Source organism: Anarhichas minor, unplaced genomic scaffold (assembly GCF_050575085.1).
Source record: "Anarhichas minor isolate MPS153535 unplaced genomic scaffold, ASM5057508v1 ptg000102l, whole genome shotgun sequence".
Taxonomy (NCBI): domain Eukaryota; kingdom Metazoa; phylum Chordata; class Actinopteri; order Perciformes; family Anarhichadidae; genus Anarhichas; species Anarhichas minor.
Window position 1 is genome coordinate 34,376 of NW_027466548.1, and position 19,927 is coordinate 54,302.

At 40.2% G+C, this 19,927-nt stretch overlaps 1 protein-coding gene across 5 annotated transcripts; it reads right to left on the reverse strand.

The window, feature by feature from the left end:
- Nucleotides 1-4,092: 4,092 nt before the first annotated feature.
- Nucleotides 4,093-16,091, reverse strand: eif4h (eukaryotic translation initiation factor 4h). Of its 5 annotated transcripts, XR_012950113.1 has the most exons (9): nucleotides 15,952-16,091; nucleotides 13,008-13,204; nucleotides 12,866-12,930; nucleotides 9,159-9,312; nucleotides 8,671-8,748; nucleotides 8,091-8,318; nucleotides 6,222-6,383; nucleotides 5,722-5,849; nucleotides 4,093-4,565 (listed from the first exon to the last, which is right to left on the reverse strand). XR_012950113.1 is itself a non-coding variant. In XM_076082755.1 (8 exons), the coding sequence occupies exons 1-7, from the start codon at nucleotides 16,014-16,016 to the stop codon at nucleotides 6,244-6,246; spliced, it is 927 nt and encodes a 308-aa protein (XP_075938870.1). In that variant the 5' UTR covers nucleotides 16,017-16,091; the 3' UTR covers nucleotides 4,093-4,565; nucleotides 6,222-6,243. The 5 variants fall into 5 exon arrangements, 2 of the variants coding, with proteins under 2 accessions (XP_075938870.1, XP_075938871.1); XR_012950112.1 differs by lacking the exon at nucleotides 5,722-5,849 and having other exon boundaries at nucleotides 6,190-6,383; XR_012950114.1 differs by lacking the exon at nucleotides 5,722-5,849 and having other exon boundaries at nucleotides 6,158-6,383.
- Between the last annotated feature and the right edge of the window lie 3,836 nt (nucleotides 16,092-19,927).

Sequence of the window (19,927 nt, forward strand, 5' to 3'; positions counted from 1 at the left end):
TAGTACTAAGTACATTAAGTACCAGTTAGACGTAGTACATTATAAAGTACTGTCCTATGGTAATAAAGAGGAGGCAGTAGTACTAAGTACATTAAGTACCAGTTAGACGTAGTACATTATAAAGTACTGTCCTATGGTAATGAAGAGGAGGCAGTAGTACTAAGTACATTAAGTACCAGTTAGACGTAGTACATTATAAAGTACTGTCCTATATTAATGAAGAGGCAGTAGTACTAAGTACATTAAGTACCAGTTAGACGTAGTACATTATAAAGTACTGTCCTATGGTAATGAAGAGGAGGCAGTAGTACTAAGTACATTAAGTACCAGTTAGACGTAGTACATTATAAAGTACTGTCCTATGGTAATGAAGAGGAGGCAGTAGTACTAAGTACATTAAGTACCAGTTAGACGTAGTACATTATAAAGTACTGTCCTATGGTAATGAAGAGGCGGTAGTACTAAGTACATTAAGTACCAGTTAGACGTAGTACATTATAAAGTACTGTCCTATGGTAATGAAGAGGAGGCAGTAGTACTAAGTACATTAAGTACCAGTTAGACGTAGTACATTATAAAGTACTGTCCTATATTAATGAAGAGGCAGTAGTACTAAGTACATTAAGTACCAGTTAGACGTAGTACATTATAAAGTACTGTCCTATGATAATGAAGAGGAGGCAGTAGTACTAAGTACATTAAGTACCAGTTAGACGTAGTACATTATAAAGTACTGTCCTATGGTAATGAAGAGGAGGCAGTAGTACTAAGTACATTAAGTACCAGTTAGACGTAGTACATTATAAAGTACTGTCCTATGGTAATGAAGAGGAGGCAGTAGTACTAAGTACATTAAGTACCAGTTAGACGTAGTACATTATAAAGTACTGTCCTATGGTAATGAAGAGGAGGCAGTAGTACTAAGTACATTAAGTACCAGTTAGACGTAGTACATTATAAAGTACTGTCCTATATTAATGAAGAGGCAGTAGTACTAAGTACATTAAGTACCAGTTAGACGTAGTACATTATAAAGTACTGTCCTATGGTAATGAAGAGGAGGCAGTAGTACTAAGTACATTAAGTACCAGTTAGACGTAGTACATTATAAAGTACTGTCCTATGGTAATGAAGAGGAGGCAGTAGTACTAAGTACATTAAGTACCAGTTAGACGTAGTACATTATAAAGTACTGTCCTATATTAATGAAGAGGCAGTAGTACTAAGTACATTAAGTACCAGTTAGACGTAGTACATTATAAAGTACTGTCCTATGGTAATGAAGAGGCAGTAGTACTAAGTACATTAAGTACCAGTTAGACGTAGTACATTATAAAGTACTGTCCTATGGTAATGAAGAGGAGGCAGTAGTACTAAGTACATTAAGTACCAGTTAGGCGTAGTACATTATAAAGTACTGTCCTATGATAATGAAGAGGAGGCAGTAGTACTAAGTACATTAAGTACCAGTTAGACGTAGTACATTATAAAGTACTGTCCTATGGTAATGAAGAGGAGGCAGTAGTACTAAGTACATTAAGTACCAGTTAGACGTAGTACATTATAAAGTACTGTCCTATGGTAATGAAGAGGAGGCAGTAGTACTAAGTACATTAAGTACCAGTTAGACGTAGTACATTATAAAGTACTGTCCTATGGTAATGAAGAGGCGGCAGTAGTACTAAGTACATTAAGTACCAGTTAGACGTAGTACATTATAAAGTACTGTCCTATGGTAATGAAGAGGCGGTAGTACTAAGTACATTAAGTACCAGTTAGACGTAGTACATTATAAAGTACTGTCCTATGGTAATGAAGAGGAGGCAGTAGTACTAAGTACATTAAGTACCAGTTAGACGTAGTACATTATAAAGTACTGTCCTATGGTAATGAAGAGGAGGCAGTAGTACTAAGTACATTAAGTACCAGTTAGACGTAGTACATTATAAAGTACTGTCCTATGGTAATGAAGAGGCGGTAGTACTAAGTACATTAAGTACCAGTTAGACGTAGTACATTATAAAGTACTGTCCTATGGTAATGAAGAGGAGGCGGTAGTACTAAGTACATTAAGTACCAGTTAGACGTAGTACATTATAAAGTACTGTCCTATGGTAATGAAGAGGCAGTAGTACTAAGTACATTAAGTACCAGTTAGACGTAGTACATTATAAAGTACTGTCCTATGATAATGAAGAGGAGGCAGTAGTACTAAGTACATTAAGTACCAGTTAGACGTAGTACATTATAAAGTACTGTCCTATGGTAATGAAGAGGCGGTAGTACTAAGTACATTAAGTACCAGTTAGACGTAGTACATTATAAAGTACTGTCCTATGGTAATGAAGAGGCAGTAGTACTAAGTACATTAAGTACCAGTTAGACGTAGTACATTATAAAGTACTGTCCTATGATAATGAAGAGGAGGCAGTAGTACTAAGTACATTAAGTACCAGTTAGACGTAGTACATTATAAAGTACTGTCCTATGGTAATGAAGAGGCAGTAGTACTAAGTACATTAAGTACCAGTTAGACGTAGTACATTATAAAGTACTGTCCTATGATAATGAAGAGGAGGCAGTAGTACTAAGTACATTAAGTACCAGTTAGACGTAGTACATTATAAAGTACTGTCCTATGGTAATGAAGAGGCGGTAGTACTAAGCACATCAAGTACCAGTTAGACGTAGTACATTATAAAGTACTGTCCTATGGTAATGAAGAGGAGGCAGTAGTACTAAGTACATTAAGTACCAGTTAGACGTAGTACATTATAAAGTACTGTCCTATGGTAATGAAGAGGCAGTAGTACTAAGTACATTAAGTACCAGTTAGACGTAGTACATTATAAAGTACTGTCCTATGGTAATGAAGAGGCAGTAGTACTAAGTACATTAAGTACCAGTTAGACGTAGTACATTATAAAGTACTGTCCTATGATAATGAAGAGGAGGCAGTAGTACTAAGTACATTAAGTACCAGTTAGACGTAGTACATTATAAAGTACTGTCCTATGGTAATGAAGAGGCGGTAGTACTAAGCACATCAAGTACCAGTTAGACGTAGTACATTATAAAGTACTGTCCTATGGTAATGAAGAGGAGGCAGTAGTACTAAGTACATTAAGTACCAGTTAGACGTAGTACATTATAAAGTACTGTCCTATGGTAATGAAGAGGCAGTAGTACTAAGTACATTAAGTACCAGTTAGACGTAGTACATTATAAAGTACTGTCCTATGGTAATGAAGAGGCAGTAGTACTAAGTACATTAAGTACCAGTTAGACGTAGTACATTATAAAGTACTGTCCTATGGTAATGAAGAGGAGGCAGTAGTACTAAGTACATTAAGTACCAGTTAGACGTAGTACATTATAAAGTACTGTCCTATATTAATGAAGAGGCAGTAGTACTAAGTACATTAAGTACCAGTTAGACGTAGTACATTATAAAGTACTGTCCTATGGTAATGAAGAGGAGGCAGTAGTACTAAGTACATTAAGTACCAGTTAGACGTAGTACATTATAAAGTACTGTCCTATATTAATGAAGAGGCAGTAGTACTAAGTACATTAAGTACCAGTTAGACGTAGTACATTATAAAGTACTGTCCTATGGTAATGAAGAGGAGGCAGTAGTACTAAGTACATTAAGTACCAGTTAGACGTAGTACATTATAAAGTACTGTCCTATGGTAATGAAGAGGCAGTAGTACTAAGTACATTAAGTACCAGTTAGACGTAGTACATTATAAAGTACTGTCCTATGGTAATGAAGAGGCAGTAGTACTAAGTACATTAAGTACCAGTTAGACGTAGTACATTATAAAGTACTGTCCTATGGTAATGAAGAGGCAGTAGTACTAAGTACATTAAGTACCAGTTAGACGTAGTACATTATAAAGTACTGTCCTATGGTAATGAAGAGGAGGCAGTAGTACTAAGTACATTAAGTACCAGTTAGACGTAGTACATTATAAAGTACTGTCCTATGATAATGAAGAGGAGGCAGTAGTACTAAGTACATTAAGTACCAGTTAGACGTAGTACATTATAAAGTACTGTCCTATGATAATGAAGAGGAGGCAGTACTCATGATGATGAGAGTTTTATTGCCATAAACAGTGTAGGAAAACAAAGTAAAGTTAAAACAGCCGTTGATCTTTATTACAGGAGAAAGGAAACGTCCAGAGAACGAAGCCGCGCAGACTGAAGACCGACCGCAGGTCTGATCCAGATCCAGAACCTGATCCTGATCCGCTCAGACCAGGTCCACCACAGAGGAGTTACAGGATGAAATGACAGCTTTAACTAAAAAACTTCATTGATCATCAGAACAATAATAATAATTTGGGACTTCTGCAGTTCATTCAAAACTTCAATCTTTACAAAAAAAACTTTATTGGTACAGTCGGCTTCTACAAAGATGCACACTGACAAAACAAAACAGCACAAAGACCTTTAGCTTCTTCTGTCCTGCTGTGACACTGGGATGAGAGCGCCGCCGTCTGGTGGGTATGGGGGGGGAAGAGGAGGATGTGGCTGCTGATTGAGATGAATCAGTGCTGCATTCAGGGTCAGATTGAGAAAAAAAGACAAAAGAAAATTAAGGATAACAGCAAAGAATCATTTCTACATCTGTCATCACTTCCTGTCCCTGACATTCTGTCTCCCCCCTCTTTCCCCCCTCCCTCCCATGATCACTGTGCTGTCGGGTTAACTGACTGTTGACGTCGGGCACCCCTGATGACAGCCAGTCGTCGGCCCGACGCCGACGGCTAGTCGTCGGCCCGACGCCGACGGCTAGTCGTCGGCCCGACGCCGACGGCTAGTCGTCGGCCCGACGTCGTCGGCTAGTCGTCGGCCCGACGTCGTCGGCTAGTCGTCGGCCCGACGTCGTCAGCTAGTTGCACGACATCATCAGCTAGTTACCCGACCTCATCAGCTAGTTACCCGACCTCATCAGCTAGTTACCCGACCTCATCAGCTAGTTGCACGACATCATCAGCTAGTTGCACGACCTCATCAGCTAGTTGCACGACATCATCAGCTAGTTACCCGACCTCATCAGCTAGTTACCCGACCTCATCAGCTAGTTACCCGACCTCATCAGCTAGTTACCCGATCTCATCAGCTAGTTACCCGACCTCATCAGCTAGTTGCACGACATCATCAGCTAGTTGCACGACCTCATCAGCTAGTTGCACGACATCATCAGCTAGTTACCCGACCTCATCAGCTAGTTACCCGACCTCATCAGCTAGTTGCACGACATCATCAGCTAGTTGCACGACCTCATCAGCTAGTTGCACGACATCATCAGCTAGTTGCACGACATCATCAGCTAGTTGCACGACATCATCAGCTAGTTGCACGACATCAGCTAGTTGCACGACATCATCAGCTAGTTACCCGACCTCATCAGCTAGTTACCCGACCTCATCAGCTAGTTACCCGACCTCATCAGCTAGTTACCCGATCTCATCAGCTAGTTACCCGACCTCATCAGCTAGTTGCACGACATCAGCTAGTTGCACGACATCATCAGCTAGTTACCCGACATCATCAGCTAATTAGCACGACATCAACAGCTAATTAGCACGACATCAACAGCTAGTTAAAAAGTAAGAAAACCACGACTCCACCAGTCAGAGTGAGGGGGCGTGGCCTCAGCTGAACGATTACAAAATACCTCCCCCCTCTTAACTTTCAGGGTTTAACCTCTGGGATTCTTTCTGCTGGAGGAAATGGCAGACGACCTTTGACCCGGAGGCAGAGGAGCAGGGGGCGGGGCTACGAAGCAGCTATGACATCACGGTAAGCGGAGGTGTGACGTTGAGGAGGCGGAGCTAAGAAACCCAAAGTTTGGTCATGCAATCACAAGTGTGTTCGTGTTTACAGAATTATTATTCATCAGAGTTCCTTTATTACCACAAAGAATAAATATTCTGCTCCAACTGAACTCAAACAGGAGGAAGAAGAAGAAAGAAAGAGGAGAAGAAGAGGGTGGCTCCGACTTGCTGTCTGTCAGGCAGAAATGTTAACTGATGTTTCTTTCCTTGTCCTTGTTAAGAGTTTTCTCTCCTCTCTCCCTAAGATTTTTTCTTAAGGATCACCTCCTCTCCTCAGTCTCCTACGGTTTTTCTTAAGGGATCACCTCCTCTCCTACGTTTTTTCTTAAGGGATCACCTCCTCTCCTAAGGTTTTTCTTAAGGGATCACCTCCTCTCCTCTCCTTAGTCTCCTAGGGTTTTTCTGGGGGTGTCGCCTCCTCCCTCGGTTTGGCTCCTCCGAAGATGGCAGAGTTTGGGTTGGCAACCTGGTTGAGCGGCGCTTGAACGGTCCGAGGCTTCAGCTGCAGCCGAGGCCTCTGTGCTCGCTCCTCTGTAAACAAACAAACAAACTTTAACCACTGAAAGGTTCGGCTTTCATCCACTTCAGACACTGATGCTGGTGTTGAGTCGACGTCCCAACTGTTACTGATGAATTTGAAAAAATTTAAATGAACAATCCCGCGACTAAATCACAAATTAAAGAGTGAGAAACTAAACAATTGATTTAAGAACCGCAAAACCGAACCACCGATTTAAGAACCGCAAAACTGAACCACCGATTTAAGAACCGCAAAACTAAACTACCGATTTAAGAATCATAAAACCAAACCAGCGATTTAAGAATCACAAAACCAAACCAGCGATTTAAGAACCACAAAACCAAACCAGCGATTTAAGAACCACAAAACCAAACCAGCGATTTAAGAACCACAAAACCAAACCAGCGATTTAAGAACCACAAAACTAATCCACCGATTTAAGAACCACAAAACTAATCCACCGATTTAAGAACCACAAAACTAATCCACCGATTTAAGAACCACAAAACTAAACTACCGATTCAAGAACCACAAAACTAAACTACCGATTTAAGAACCACAAAACTAAACTACCGATTCAAGAACCACAAAACTAAACTACCGATTCAAGAACCACAAAACCAATCCACCGATTTAAGAACCACAAAACCAAATCACCGATTTAAGAACCACACAACCAAACCAGCGATTTAAGAACCACACAACCAAACCAGCGATTTAAGAACCACGAAACTAATCCACCGATTTAAGAACCACAAAACTAATCCACCGATTTAAGAACCACAAAACTAAACCACCGATTTAAGAACCACAAAACCAAACCACCGATTTAAGAACCACAAAACCAAACCACCGATTTAAGAACCACAAAACCAAACCACCGATTTAAGAACCACAAAACCAAACCACCGATTCAAGAACCGCAAAACTAAATCACCGATTTAAGAACCGCAAAACTCAACCACCGATTTAAGGACCGCAAAACCAAACCACCGATTCAAGAACCGCAAAACCAAACCACCGATTCAAGAACCACAATACTAAATCACCGATTTAAGAACCACAATACTAAATCACCGATTTAAGAACCACAATAATAAATCACCGATTTAAGAACCGCAAAACTAAACCACCGATTTAAGAACCGCAAAACTAAACCACCGATTTAAGAACCGCAAAACTAAACCACCGATTTAAGAACCGCAAAACTAAACCACCGATTCAAGAACCACAATACTAAATCACCGATTTAAGAACCACAATACTAAATCACCGATTTAAGAACCACAATAATAAATCACCGATTTAAGAACCGCAAAACTAAACCACCGATTTAAGAACCGCAAAACTAAACCACCGATTTAAGAACCGCAAAACTAAACCACCGATTGAAGAACCACAAAACTCAACCACCGATTTAAGGACCACAAAACCAAACCACCGATTTAAGAACCACAAAACCAAACCACCGATTCAAGAACCACAAAACCAAACCACCGATTCAAGAACCACAAAACCAAACCACCGATTCAAGAACCACAAAACCAAACCACCGATTCAAGAACCACAAAACTAAACCACTGATTTAAGAAGACTAAATCATTAACTGAAGAGACACCATTTTCAAAATCCTGAAACTAAATAATGAAGTCTAACTTTACATGACTACCAAACTAAATGAAATACAAGTAAAAGTCTCAAACAGGAAGTTGTGTCACCATCAGACGGTTCCCTGAAGTCCGGCGTTCCTCCTCCTCCTCCTGCTCCTCCTCCTGCTCCTCCTCCTGCTCCTCCTCCTGCTCCTCCACGGGGGGGTCCCTCTCTGAAGCGAGCCGGTCCTCCACCTCCGGGTCCTCCCGGTCCTCCGGCTCCCCCCCTTCTGTCTCCACCTCGACTGCCGCCACCGCCCCGACTCCGTGATCCCATGAAGTCGTCATCTCTGAAACCTACAGAGACAGACAGGTGGACAGCCAGACAGGTGAGACAACAGATGCCCTCAGGTGTCCTGCAGCGTCCGGAACCTGCGAGCTGACCGGTGGGCATGAGATGGTTGAGGTGAAAGGTATGATGGGAAAAACAACTGGGTGTGGCCCAGCAGCTTCAGGAGGCGGAGCCAGGCTCAAAGTGGCCTGTTTCACTTTAGAGGATAAGTTATATTTATTATATTATATATTCTATTTATTATATTATACACTAAAACACAAATACTGATTTAGAGTCACTGAGGATGCTGGACATGTTCTAACTGCTGCGTTCTGATTGGTCGGCTGGGATCTCTGCTCAACTCTCTGACCGCACCTCCTCCTTGCTGGTCGAAGTCCTCATTGGAGTCACGACCTCCTCCTCCCCTGGGAGCTCCTCGAGAACCTCCTCGCCCTGCAGAGAACAGGGGGGAGTTTAACACAGAGGGAGAGGGGAGAGAGGAGGAGGAGGAAAGAGGGGAGGGGGAGGAGAGAGAGGAGGGAGGAGAGGAGGAAGAGAACAGCGAGGAGGAGAGAGGAGGAAAGAGGGGAGGGGAAGGAGAGGAGGGAGAAGGAGGAAGAGGAGGGGTGGGAGGCAGCGCCTCCTCCTGGAGCAGCACTGAAGACCGCTTGTTAGTGGTCAATCAGCCAATCAGAGAGCAGATGTTGGAGAGAGGACGCTGACTGAATATTTCATGTTAACCTTCAGACCAGGGGGGGGGGGAATGAGAATGAGATGATGAACGGATGAAGAGTCCTCCTCCTCCTCCTCCTCGTCACAGACGTGGAGGAGAGACTCGGACTCGTCGAGGGTTTGTCACCTACTTCCTGTCTGGTCTTCGGCGCTCATACCTCTGGCGTCGTCTTTCCTAAAGCCGAACCCCCCTCCTCCTCCTCCTCCTCCTCCTCCTCCTCCTCCTCCTCGCTCTTGCCTTCGTCCCTCTGCGATGTCGACCCTCAGTGACCTCTGATCCAGCAGCTGCAGGGGTCAGAGGTTACGTGTTAAGACACTTTTTAAAAAGAGTTTTCTGGGTAAAAACTCAACATTTATGTTTAGATAAGTACTCTTATGATAAAAGTACTTTTATCATGGGCCTTGTTTTCAGAGACTCTTCCATTGTGTTAGAAACAGAAACAGGCCTCCTTCTGGGTCAGGATCAGTAAAGTAGGAGTATACTAGGAGTAAAGTAGGAGTATAGGAGTAAAGTAGGAGTATACTAGGAGTAAAGTAGGAGTATAGGAGTAAAGCAGGAGTATACTAGGAGTATAGGAGTAAAGTAGGAGTATACTAGGAGTATAGGAGTAAAGTAGTAGTAAAGTAGGAGTATAGGAGTAAAGCAGGAGTATAGGAGTAAAGCAGGAGTAAAGTAGGAGTATAGGAGTAAAGCAGGAGTATAGGAGTAAAGTAGGAGTATAGGAGTAAAGTAGGAGTATAGGAGTAAAGCAGGAGTATAGGAGTAAAGCAGGAGTATAGGAGTAAAGCAGGAGTATAGGAGTAAAGCAGGAGTATAGGAGTAAAGTAGGAGTATAGGAGTAAAGTAGCAGTATAGTAGGAGTATAGGAGGAGTATACTAGGATTATAGGAGTAAAGTAGGAGTATACTAGGAGTAAAGTAGGAGTATACTAGGAGTATAGGAGTAAAGTAGGAGTAAAGTAGGAGTATACTAGGAGTATTGGAGTAAAGTAGGAGTATATTAGGAGTATACTAGGAGTATTGGAGTAAAGTAGGAGTATATTAGGAGTATACTAGGAGTATAGGAGTAAAGTAGGAGTAACGTAGGAGTATTCTAGTATAGGAGTAAAGTAGGAGTATAGGAGTAAAGTAGGAGTATAGGAGTAAAGCAGGAGTATAGGAGTAAAGCAGGAGTATACTAGGAGTAAAGTAGGAGTATACTAGGAGTAAAGTAGGAGTATACTAGGAGTAAAGTAGGAGTATAGGAGTAAAGTAGGAGTATAGGAGTAAAGTAGGAGTAAAGCAGGAGTATACTAGGAGTATAGGAATAAAGTAGGAGTAAAGTAGGAGTATAGGAGTAAAGTAGGAGTATATTAGGAGTAAAGTAGGAGTATACTAGGAGTATAGGAGTAAAGTAGAAGTATACTAGGAGTAAAGTAGGAGTAAAGCAGGAGTATACTAGGAGTAAAGTAGGAGTAAAGCAGGAGTATAGGAGTAAAGTAGGAGTAAAGTAGGAGTATAGGAGTAAAGTAGGAGTATATTAGGAGTAAAGTAGGAGTATACTAGGAGTATAGGAGTAAAGTAGCAGTAAAGTAGGAGTATACTAGGAGTAAAGTAGGAGTATACTAGGAGTATACTAGGAGTATAGTAGCAGTATACTAGGAGTATAGTAGCAGTATACTAGGAGTAAAGTAGGAGTATACTAGGAGTAAAGTAGGAGTATACTAGGAGTATAGTAGCAGTATACTATGAGTAAAGTAGGAGTATAGTAGCAGTATACTAGGAGTAAAGTAGGAGTATACTAGGAGTAAAGTAGGAGTATACTAGGAGTATAGGAGTAAAGTAGGAGTATATTAGGAGTAAAGCAGGAGTATACTAGGAGTATAGGAGTAAAGTAGCAGTAAAGTAGGAGTATATTAGGAGGAAAGTAGCAGTAATGTAGGAGTATATTAGGAGTAAAGTAGGAGTATACTAGGAGTATAGGAGTAAAGTGGGAGTAAAGTAGAAGTAAAGTAGGAGTATACTAGGAGTAAAGTAGGAGTATACTAGGAGTATAGTAGCAGTATACTAGGAGTATAGTAGCAGTATACTAGGAGTATAGTAGCAGTATACTAGGAGTATAGTAGTAGTATACTAGGAGTATAGTAGCAGTATACTAGGAGTATAGTAGCAGTATACTCAGAGTAAAGTAGGAGTATACTAGGAGTAAAGTAGGAGTATACTAGGAGTAAAGTAGGAGTATACTAGGAGTAAAGGACTAAAGTAGGAGTAAAGTAGGAGTATAGGAGTAAAGTAGGAGTATACTAGGAGTATATGAGTAAAGTAGCAGTAAAGTAGAAGTATATTAGGAGTAAAGTAGGAGTAAAGTGGGAGTAAAGTAGGAGTAAAGTGGGAGTAAAGTAGAAGTAAAGTAGGAGTAAAGTAGGAGTAAAGTAGGAGTAAAGTAACAGTATACTAGGAGTATAGTAGCAGTATACTAGGAGTAAAGTAGGAGTATACTAGGAGTAAAGTAGGAGTATACTAGGAGTATAGGAGTAAAGTAGCAGTAAAGTAGGAGTATACCAGGAGTAAAGTAGGAGTATACTAGGAGTATAGTAGCAGTATACTAGGAGTATAGTAGCAGTATACTAGGAGTAAAGTAGGAGTATACTAGGAGTAAAGTAGGAGTATACTAGGAGTATAGTAGCAGTATACTATGAGTAAAGTAGGAGTATAGTAGCAGTATACTAGGAGTAAAGTAGGAGTATACTAGGAGTAAAGTAGGAGTATACTAGGAGTATAGGAGTAAAGTAGGAGTATATTAGGAGTAAAGCAGGAGTATACTAGGAGTATAGGAGTAAAGTAGCAGTAAAGTAGGAGTATATTAGGAGGAAAGTAGCAGTAATGTAGGAGTATATTAGGAGTAAAGTAGGAGTATACTAGGAGTATAGGAGTAAAGTGGGAGTAAAGTAGAAGTAAAGTAGGAGTATACTAGGAGTAAAGTAGGAGTATACTAGGAGTATAGTAGCAGTATACTAGGAGTATAGTAGCAGTATACTAGGAGTATAGTAGCAGTATACTAGGAGTATAGTAGTAGTATACTAGGAGTATAGTAGCAGTATACTAGGAGTATAGTAGCAGTATACTCGGAGTAAAGTAGGAGTATACTAGGAGTAAAGTAGGAGTATACTAGGAGTAAAGTAGGAGTATACTAGGAGTAAAGGACTAAAGTAGGAGTAAAGTAGGAGTATAGGAGTAAAGTAGGAGTATACTAGGAGTATATGAGTAAAGTAGCAGTAAAGTAGAAGTATATTAGGAGTAAAGTAGGAGTAAAGTGGGAGTAAAGTAGAAGTAAAGTAGGAGTAAAGTAGGAGTAAAGTAGGAGTAAAGTAACAGTATACTAGGAGTATAGTAGCAGTATACTAGGAGTAAAGTAGGAGTATACTAGGAGTAAAGTAGGAGTATACTAGGAGTAAAGTAGGAGTATACTAGGAGTAAAGTAGGAGTATAGTAGGAGTATACTAGGAGTAAAGTAGGAGTATAGTAGCAGTATACTAGGAGTAAAGTAGGAGTATACTAGGAGTAAAGTAGGAGTATAGTAGGAGTATACTAGGAGTAAAGTAGGAGTATACTAGGAGTAAAGTAGGAGTATACTAGGAGTAAAGTAGGAGTATAGGAGTAAAGTAGGAGTATGCTAGGAGTATAGTAGCAGTAAAGTAGGAGTGTAGGAGTATACTAGGAGTAAAGCAGGAGTATACTAGGAGTAAAGCAGGAGTATACTAGGAGTAGTATACTACTGTCAGTTTGATGATAAGCTGATGTGCTGAGGAAGCCACTTTTAATTCCATCTCTCTTAAGAATGAGACCGTCAGATACTCACAGCTCCGTCGTACGTCAGAGCTTCTTTTAGAGACTCCAGATCTTCAAATTCCACATAACAGAACCCTGAAAGACAGAAACACACAGTGAACCTCAGCTGACGCTCTGACAGACACGACGTACACAACACCACGACCTCTGACCTTTGAACTTGTCCGTCTCTTTGTCTCTGACCAATCGGACGCTGCGCATGTTGAGCTCTTTGAAGATGATGTCGATGTCTCCCTGCACCGTGTTGAAGGGCAGGTTTCCAACGTACGCAGTGAACGGGGGCTCTGTAGGCAGCTCCTTCTGCTTCCTGGAGCCTCCGGAGCCACCGCCACCACCTCCTCCACGGGGCCTGAGGCAGACAGAGAGCATCATGGGATACGGACACACAAGAGGGGAGCAGACAGAAAGCATCATGAGATACGTAGAGACTCCATTATTTTTACCCCACTTGGACTTATAGATTCAGTGTTTTCCAATCATTGTAACTGTTGTTCTGCACTAAAGACATGTTCTACTTCTCTCTACTTCTAGTCATGATAGTTCTGTTTCTATGGAGGAGCAGGACTTTCATTTTGAAATAAAAAACAAGGCCACAGAGAGAAAAATGTGACAAAAAAACACCAGAAAGTGTTTGAGGTCAAGAGACTTAAAGGAGAACACCAGATGTGTTGTCTCTCAACGGCTCTCAACATGGCGGCTGCTGAGCGGTTGGCTCGTAGCTAAAGGTGCTAACAGCGCTATCCTGACCTCACTAACGTGCACTAAAAGGCAGCCGGATATATTACATTAGATATTCCTCCTCTAGATCTTTACATGGACGGTTGGTATTGACAACATATTTTATATTTATGATACAAATGTTGAATGTTGCTCCTTTAATGGTTTCAGACCTTCAGTCTGTGTGATGAGTTTCACTCAGAAGATGTTCCACAGAGACAGAAATAAATAATAATAATAATAATGATGATGAGGACTGTCACTGCTCACAGTTGTTTCCTGAAGCTGAGGAAGTAGATCATATAATGTATATTATTATAGTATATTATTATATATTGTCTTGTTGTTTTACTGCTGGACAAGTTTAGTTGTTTTTAAATATTGTCTATAAAGATAAAGTTTGATTCTGGTTTTCTATAAACTAAAGTCTTTGTTGTTATTTGAGAACAACGAACAAATAAAAGTGTTGAAGAGAAATTAAAAGCGGAGCGCTGGACCAACATTAAACATTTAAGAGTGTCTGCTGGACTGGTGACAGATCACAGTCTTTATTTCATTATCAGTGTGTTTCATTAAAGACACAAACGTCATTTATCTGTTCATCGTGAGATTAACTGTTAATAGAATTATTGATTGATTCTGTGACGATGATGAAGAATCAGAAAGTTTCCGTTCTTTAAAAGGAGAAATAAATAACCGTAAAGATTCGTGTGATGAGATCAATAGTCAGAATGAATTACTTTAACATTATTTATGATTTCTGTTCAATCAAAACAGCCCGACGATGTTTCTGCTGCTCAAACGATTAAAGTCTTTAAACGTTTTTTAATATTCTGTGATTCAAACTTCTTCTTTTTCAGAACAGAAATGTGAAGAACTCTTCTTCTCTCTTTTAATAATACTACGAAACTATTCAGAGGAAAAACAAGAACAGGTTTATTTATTATAAAATACTGCAGCGTCACTTCTCTCCATATTTAAAACATTATTCAGTCGCAGTAAATCATATAAATGTAAAGTCTTCAATCATTAATGTTAACTTGGTTTTACCTAAAATAAATGATTGAACTTAACTTAGTAAGTTTCTTCAGCAGATTCATTAGTTTGATTTACTGACCTTCACAGATCGATCGAGATGATTCAGCAAAAATGTGATCGTCTATGAATCATTGTTTTTACAATGTGTGTGTGTGTATATATATATACACACACACACACACACTATACTGCTGTAATCCTGTCAATTTAATAAAGGATTATTTTATCTTATCTCTTACTGTTTCAACTGTTTCTACTGATAACACTGATTCTAACGTTTCTACTGACTCTTATAATTACACTGTTTCCACTGACACTAATGTTTCTACTGACTACTGATTATACTGACTATTGTTTCTACTGACTAATGTTTCTACTGACACTAATGTTTCTACTGACACTAATGTTTCTACTGACTAATGTTTCTACTGAGTCTAATAATTACAGTTTCTACTGTTTCCATTGACTATCGTTTCTGCTGTCTACTGATTATGTTTCTACTGTTTTTACTGATTCTACTGTGTCCACTGACTCTACTGATTCTACTGTGTCCACTGACTCTACTGTTTGTACTGACTCTACTGTTTCTACTGTCACTAATGTTTCTACTGACACTAATGTTTCTACTGACTAATGTTTCTACTGACTACTAATAATTACACTGTTTCTACTGCCTCTATTGTTTCTGCTGTCTACTGATTCTAATGTTTCTACTGTGTCCACTGACTCTACTGATTCTACTGTGTCTACTGACTCTACTGTTTGTACTGACTCTACTGATACTAATGTTTCTACTGATTCTACTAATCACACTGTTTCTACTGTTTACACGGATTCTACTCTTTCTACTGATACTAATGTTTACACTGTTTCTACTGTTTTTATCTTATCCTCATGCTGGTTAACAACGCGGATGGATCTGCTGCTGCGGACACATGATGCAGCCATGCGGGCGACATGCAGCCGCAGCCCCGCCACCACCTCCACCTGCTGCGGCCTCCTGTCCGGCTCCACCCGGCCTCAAATTGTTCCACAAACCCCGATATTCTGATCACAGAACCCCACGTTAGATCCCCACCACATGTGTCATGTTTGGTCCGCTAGCATCTCCTAGCTAACAGTTAGCTTGTGGAGCTCCGCAGACAGACCGCGGTGTTTCCTAGCAGCCGCCCCCGGGGCCTCCTCACACTCGTGTGGGGCCGCTTAGCAAAGCTCCGGGCAGGGCGAGCTCCGTAGCCCTTTAACGCAGGACGGCTGCGGGGAAACACGGCGATAATCCGGGTTACGGTTTGTGGTTTTGTGGTTTCGAGGCCACAATACGGAGTTTTCCGTGAAACTCACCCTCTGCCGCCGCCGAAGCTGCAGTAGGCCCGGTCCCGCTCGTCGTAGTTGTCAAAGTCCGCCATTGCTGCTGCTGTGTGTCGGAGGAGGAGGTCCTTCACGTCACACAGAGCGGGTTTAGGTGTCCGGAGAGAGCGCCTGACCGGGAACAGCGACTCATCAGTTTTAGTAATGGTTCTCTGAATTTAAAAATAGGTTTTATACATCAGAATGACACCACATAGAGGTAAAAGAAGTTAAACCAGTTAAAGTGAACTATTCAGATTCTGTATAAAATTAGGTCAAACTGTTTGAGAATATCTTTTTTCTATTGAATATACAGCAACTAGAAAATATGGATATTAAGTTTTAGATACACTTTCTAAAACAAAAAATAATGATATTTTTAGAATATTTCTTCGCGAGATCAGAAGTAAAATCACTAATTTAACAAAGATTAATGACGTCTTGGCAGGAACATTCTGTCAGTAAGGAAACAAGCTTAGTAAAAGTGTTTGATGTCAATTCAAACCGGATTTTTTTTATTTTAGAGGGTATGATTTTCATTTTGTTTCATATTTATCGTCATTATTATCTACCCGAGATCTTCCTCGTTGCCGGTGTTTTGGTACATTTTGTAAAAATGGAAAAAAAATGAAATGTTTGACGAAATCTTAAGTAAAAAAGTTCAAATTAAACACCAAAATATGGTTTACATTCTGTACCACCTTGTCATTTGCATCATTTCAAGTGTTGCTTGTAAAAGGAAATGTTATTGTTGAGTAGTAATAGAAGAAATAGAGCTTAATGTCATATTTTCTGGGTTAAGATGGGACATAGAGGACTCTGTAGATCATCAAACAGACCGGGTCAGATAAACGTGAGAGGAAGTTCAGAGTTGAAAGGACAGGAAGAGGGAACAGAGAATCAAAGGTCAATCAAAGAGACAGAAGACAAACAATTACAGGTTCAAATGGTTTTATTGACATATTGAAATGAAACAATATCGAGAATATTACGTCTTTATAAAGTCATGATGCTACACATGCCGGTAGACTCCAGTAGGTGGTGGCATTCACCTTTAACATTGGTTTGTAGTAAAAACTTAAGAAGAAGAAAAGTTTTATACAAAAGTGGATACAGAAAAATATTTAATGTGTGTAAACAATAACAGTCCATGATGAATAAACAACAATGTAGACAAAAGAAACTACGAGGATTGATTTAAACTAATCTAAAAATTATAATAATAATAATTACTGTTAACATAAAGTAAAATGCAACAAATAGTTTCAATCACTGCTCTTACACCCATTATTTAAGATTATTAATAAATTAATAACAATCCTGGAGGTCGTGTTAACGAGAAGAAACAAAAGAGATAATGATCGATTTATAGATATTATTGATGATTTAAGATATGTTTCCTCAACATGAGCTGTTTATACTAGTACATAATAAAATCAATCACTCTGGTGGTGAAGGATTTCTGTTGAATCTGTTGAATTTCATGTGAATTTTGTAATCACAGAATAGGTGATACTTTATAGTCTGATTTATAGTCTGTATTTTAACATGCAGCAGGATTGTGTCCAGGTCTACAACTCTTAGATGATCGTAGATCTTAAAAAGGTCCAACAGAGGTGTAGCAGGTCTGGTAGTTCGTCCAGATATCTAGAAGGAGTCTTGCAGACCTGGACCTGTAAGGGTTCTTTTAGATCTTGTGGAGGTCTCAGAGGGCTGTTGTAGATCCGTGTCAGAGAGGTTGATCAGAAGGAGAAGCTGAGTTTAGATGATGTTGACGTATTTTTAGCAGCTGCCTGGTGTGTTGGTTTCTTCCGGATTCTCTTTCAGGTCTGGTGGAGGGGAGTCTCTTTGCGGTGGTTCTGAGGGTCTGGATACAGGACAGCTATACAGGACCTCCTTCTCTCCAGGAATCATGGTTTTCCCCAAAGACTGGAAGCACAAAACAAATCAGAACCAGAAACACAGTGAAGTCTAACTTAAGTCAGGATAAACTCGAGTTTCACTAAACCACAGATGAGGTTCTTCTGATCAGGTGGATCAGAGTTCTCGGACCTGGTTCTCAGCCAGAGCCTGTTTGGCCATGTAGTGCTCCTTCTTCATTTTCAGCTCCACCTCCTCGGGGACGTCAGGGACCATCAGGTCGATCAGACGGCCGATGGAGAAGACTACATGCTGAGGAGGAGAGAGAGGAGGAGGTTTTTATATTGTATTCCTTGTAGAACAATGTTTTCTGGAGAACGTTCGGCTGACTCTGGATGGTTCTCCTGATCTCACGGACCTCAAACACGATGATAATCGTCCATAATCTGAGCTAGTGGAAGCATGTAGATGTTGAACAGAAGACTGAGAATTTAACAAACATAAAAACATGACGTAGATAGATTTGCAGTTTTCAAGGTGTATATTTAAATATCATCTCTTAAACACATGAAGATAAAGTTATGAACACCGGCTGAATATCTATGATCAGAATCATTATAACTGCTGCTGTGTAAAGGGAATACTGCTGTTAAAAATAACCTTATTTGTTTAAAGTGTTTGCAAACCAAATGTTATTGACCTTTTGTTCATATAGCAGCACTTTCAAGATAAAAAAGTCAAACTTTTTTTGAACTGTGCTAGCTATCAAAATGTCCCTTTGGCTCAATAAAGTGCAGCGTTTTGTCTACGTTTTAAACTTTGAATCATGTTTCTACGTTAATGTACGGCTAGTCAATATGGGCCCAAAGTTAAGTGTTTTTTTAGCTCTCTTCACGCCGAAACCCCATTCAAGTGAATGGAGAAATTTTGCTCCGTTTTTCTTGATTTTCAGGAAAACCGCTGGGCGAATCGCTCTGGAAAATAGATTACATTACATTACATTACAGTCATTTAGCAGACGCTTTTATCCAAAGCGACTTACAATTCAGAGTCTATCACATTTCTACACCGTAGGCACAGCTACGGGAGCAATTTTGGGGTTAAGTGTCTTGCTCAAGGACACATCGACATGCGACTAGCGGAGCTGGAGTTCGAACCGCCTACCCTCTGATTGAAAGACGGCCCTGCTATCCACTTAGCCACAATTGCCCCCATAGATAGCACACTATTCCCGATCAGGCCGCACGTTTTGATGTATTTTTTGCGCAGGTGTTGGCAACGCTGTGTGAGGAGAAGCGCGGCAAACTGTTGTACTTTCGCCCGGAAGAATATTATTATTATTCAGTGTGGCTTTGTGGCACAAGGCAGTAAAACTGCCTGTGCCAAAGCACACTGTATATTATCCATCGGGCTTCATCATAATAATCATAATAATAATCAGGTTTATCTAAAAGTTTGGCGCGCTTCTCCTCATCAGTAGAAGTTCACAAACTGGAAGACGAAAACTTTGAGGATGACCATGTCTTCATAGTTAGACTGAGTCCGATGCATCTCTAAAAACAACAACACAACATCAGCTGACTGTGTACACGTACACCAATAATACTACACTGTGTACATGTACACCAATCATACTAAAACATAACAAAATAAACAAATGCAAAAAACAGGCTGAATTTACACTAACATGTCCATCGTTTTTTAATTCATCAAAACTAAAATGTGAGTGAAATTTGTTTTTGTCAAAAGTCGAAGACTAAAAACTGAGGAAGAGGAGGGTGAGGAAAGTGTGACTCACCCCAGCGGGTGAGTAGGTGAGCCAGTGAGGTGTAAACCTTCGACAACATGAGGATGACCAACAGGTTCAACACAGATCCTGAAATACTGGCTACCCTCCCAGCCTGAAAACACACACACACACACACACACACACACACACACACACACACACACACACACACACACACACACACACACACACACACACACAGTTAACAGTAAATAGTTATCTCCTAATGAAATGCAGATGATTTTTAAACTATGTGTAGATAAAGTTGAGTGTCGTCGGCATATTAGCAAATAAAAATACATTATTAGACGATTAGTTCAG

What these genes read in the sequence shown, in the direction of transcription:
- eif4h (XM_076082755.1), bottom strand. Translation starts at nt 16,016, where the DNA reads ATGGCGGACTTTGACAACTACGACGAGCGGGACCGGGCCTACTGCAGC. An exon ending in AGAGACGGACAAGTTCAAAG is followed by an intron (nt 12,931 to 13,007) that starts GTCAGAGGTCGT and finishes TCTGTCTTTCAG; the next exon opens with GGTTCTGTTATGTGGAATTT. An exon ending in CGCCGAAGACCAGACAGGAA is followed by an intron (nt 8,749 to 9,158) that starts GTAGGTGACAAA and finishes TGTTCTCTGCAG; the next exon opens with GGCGAGGAGGTTCTCGAGGA.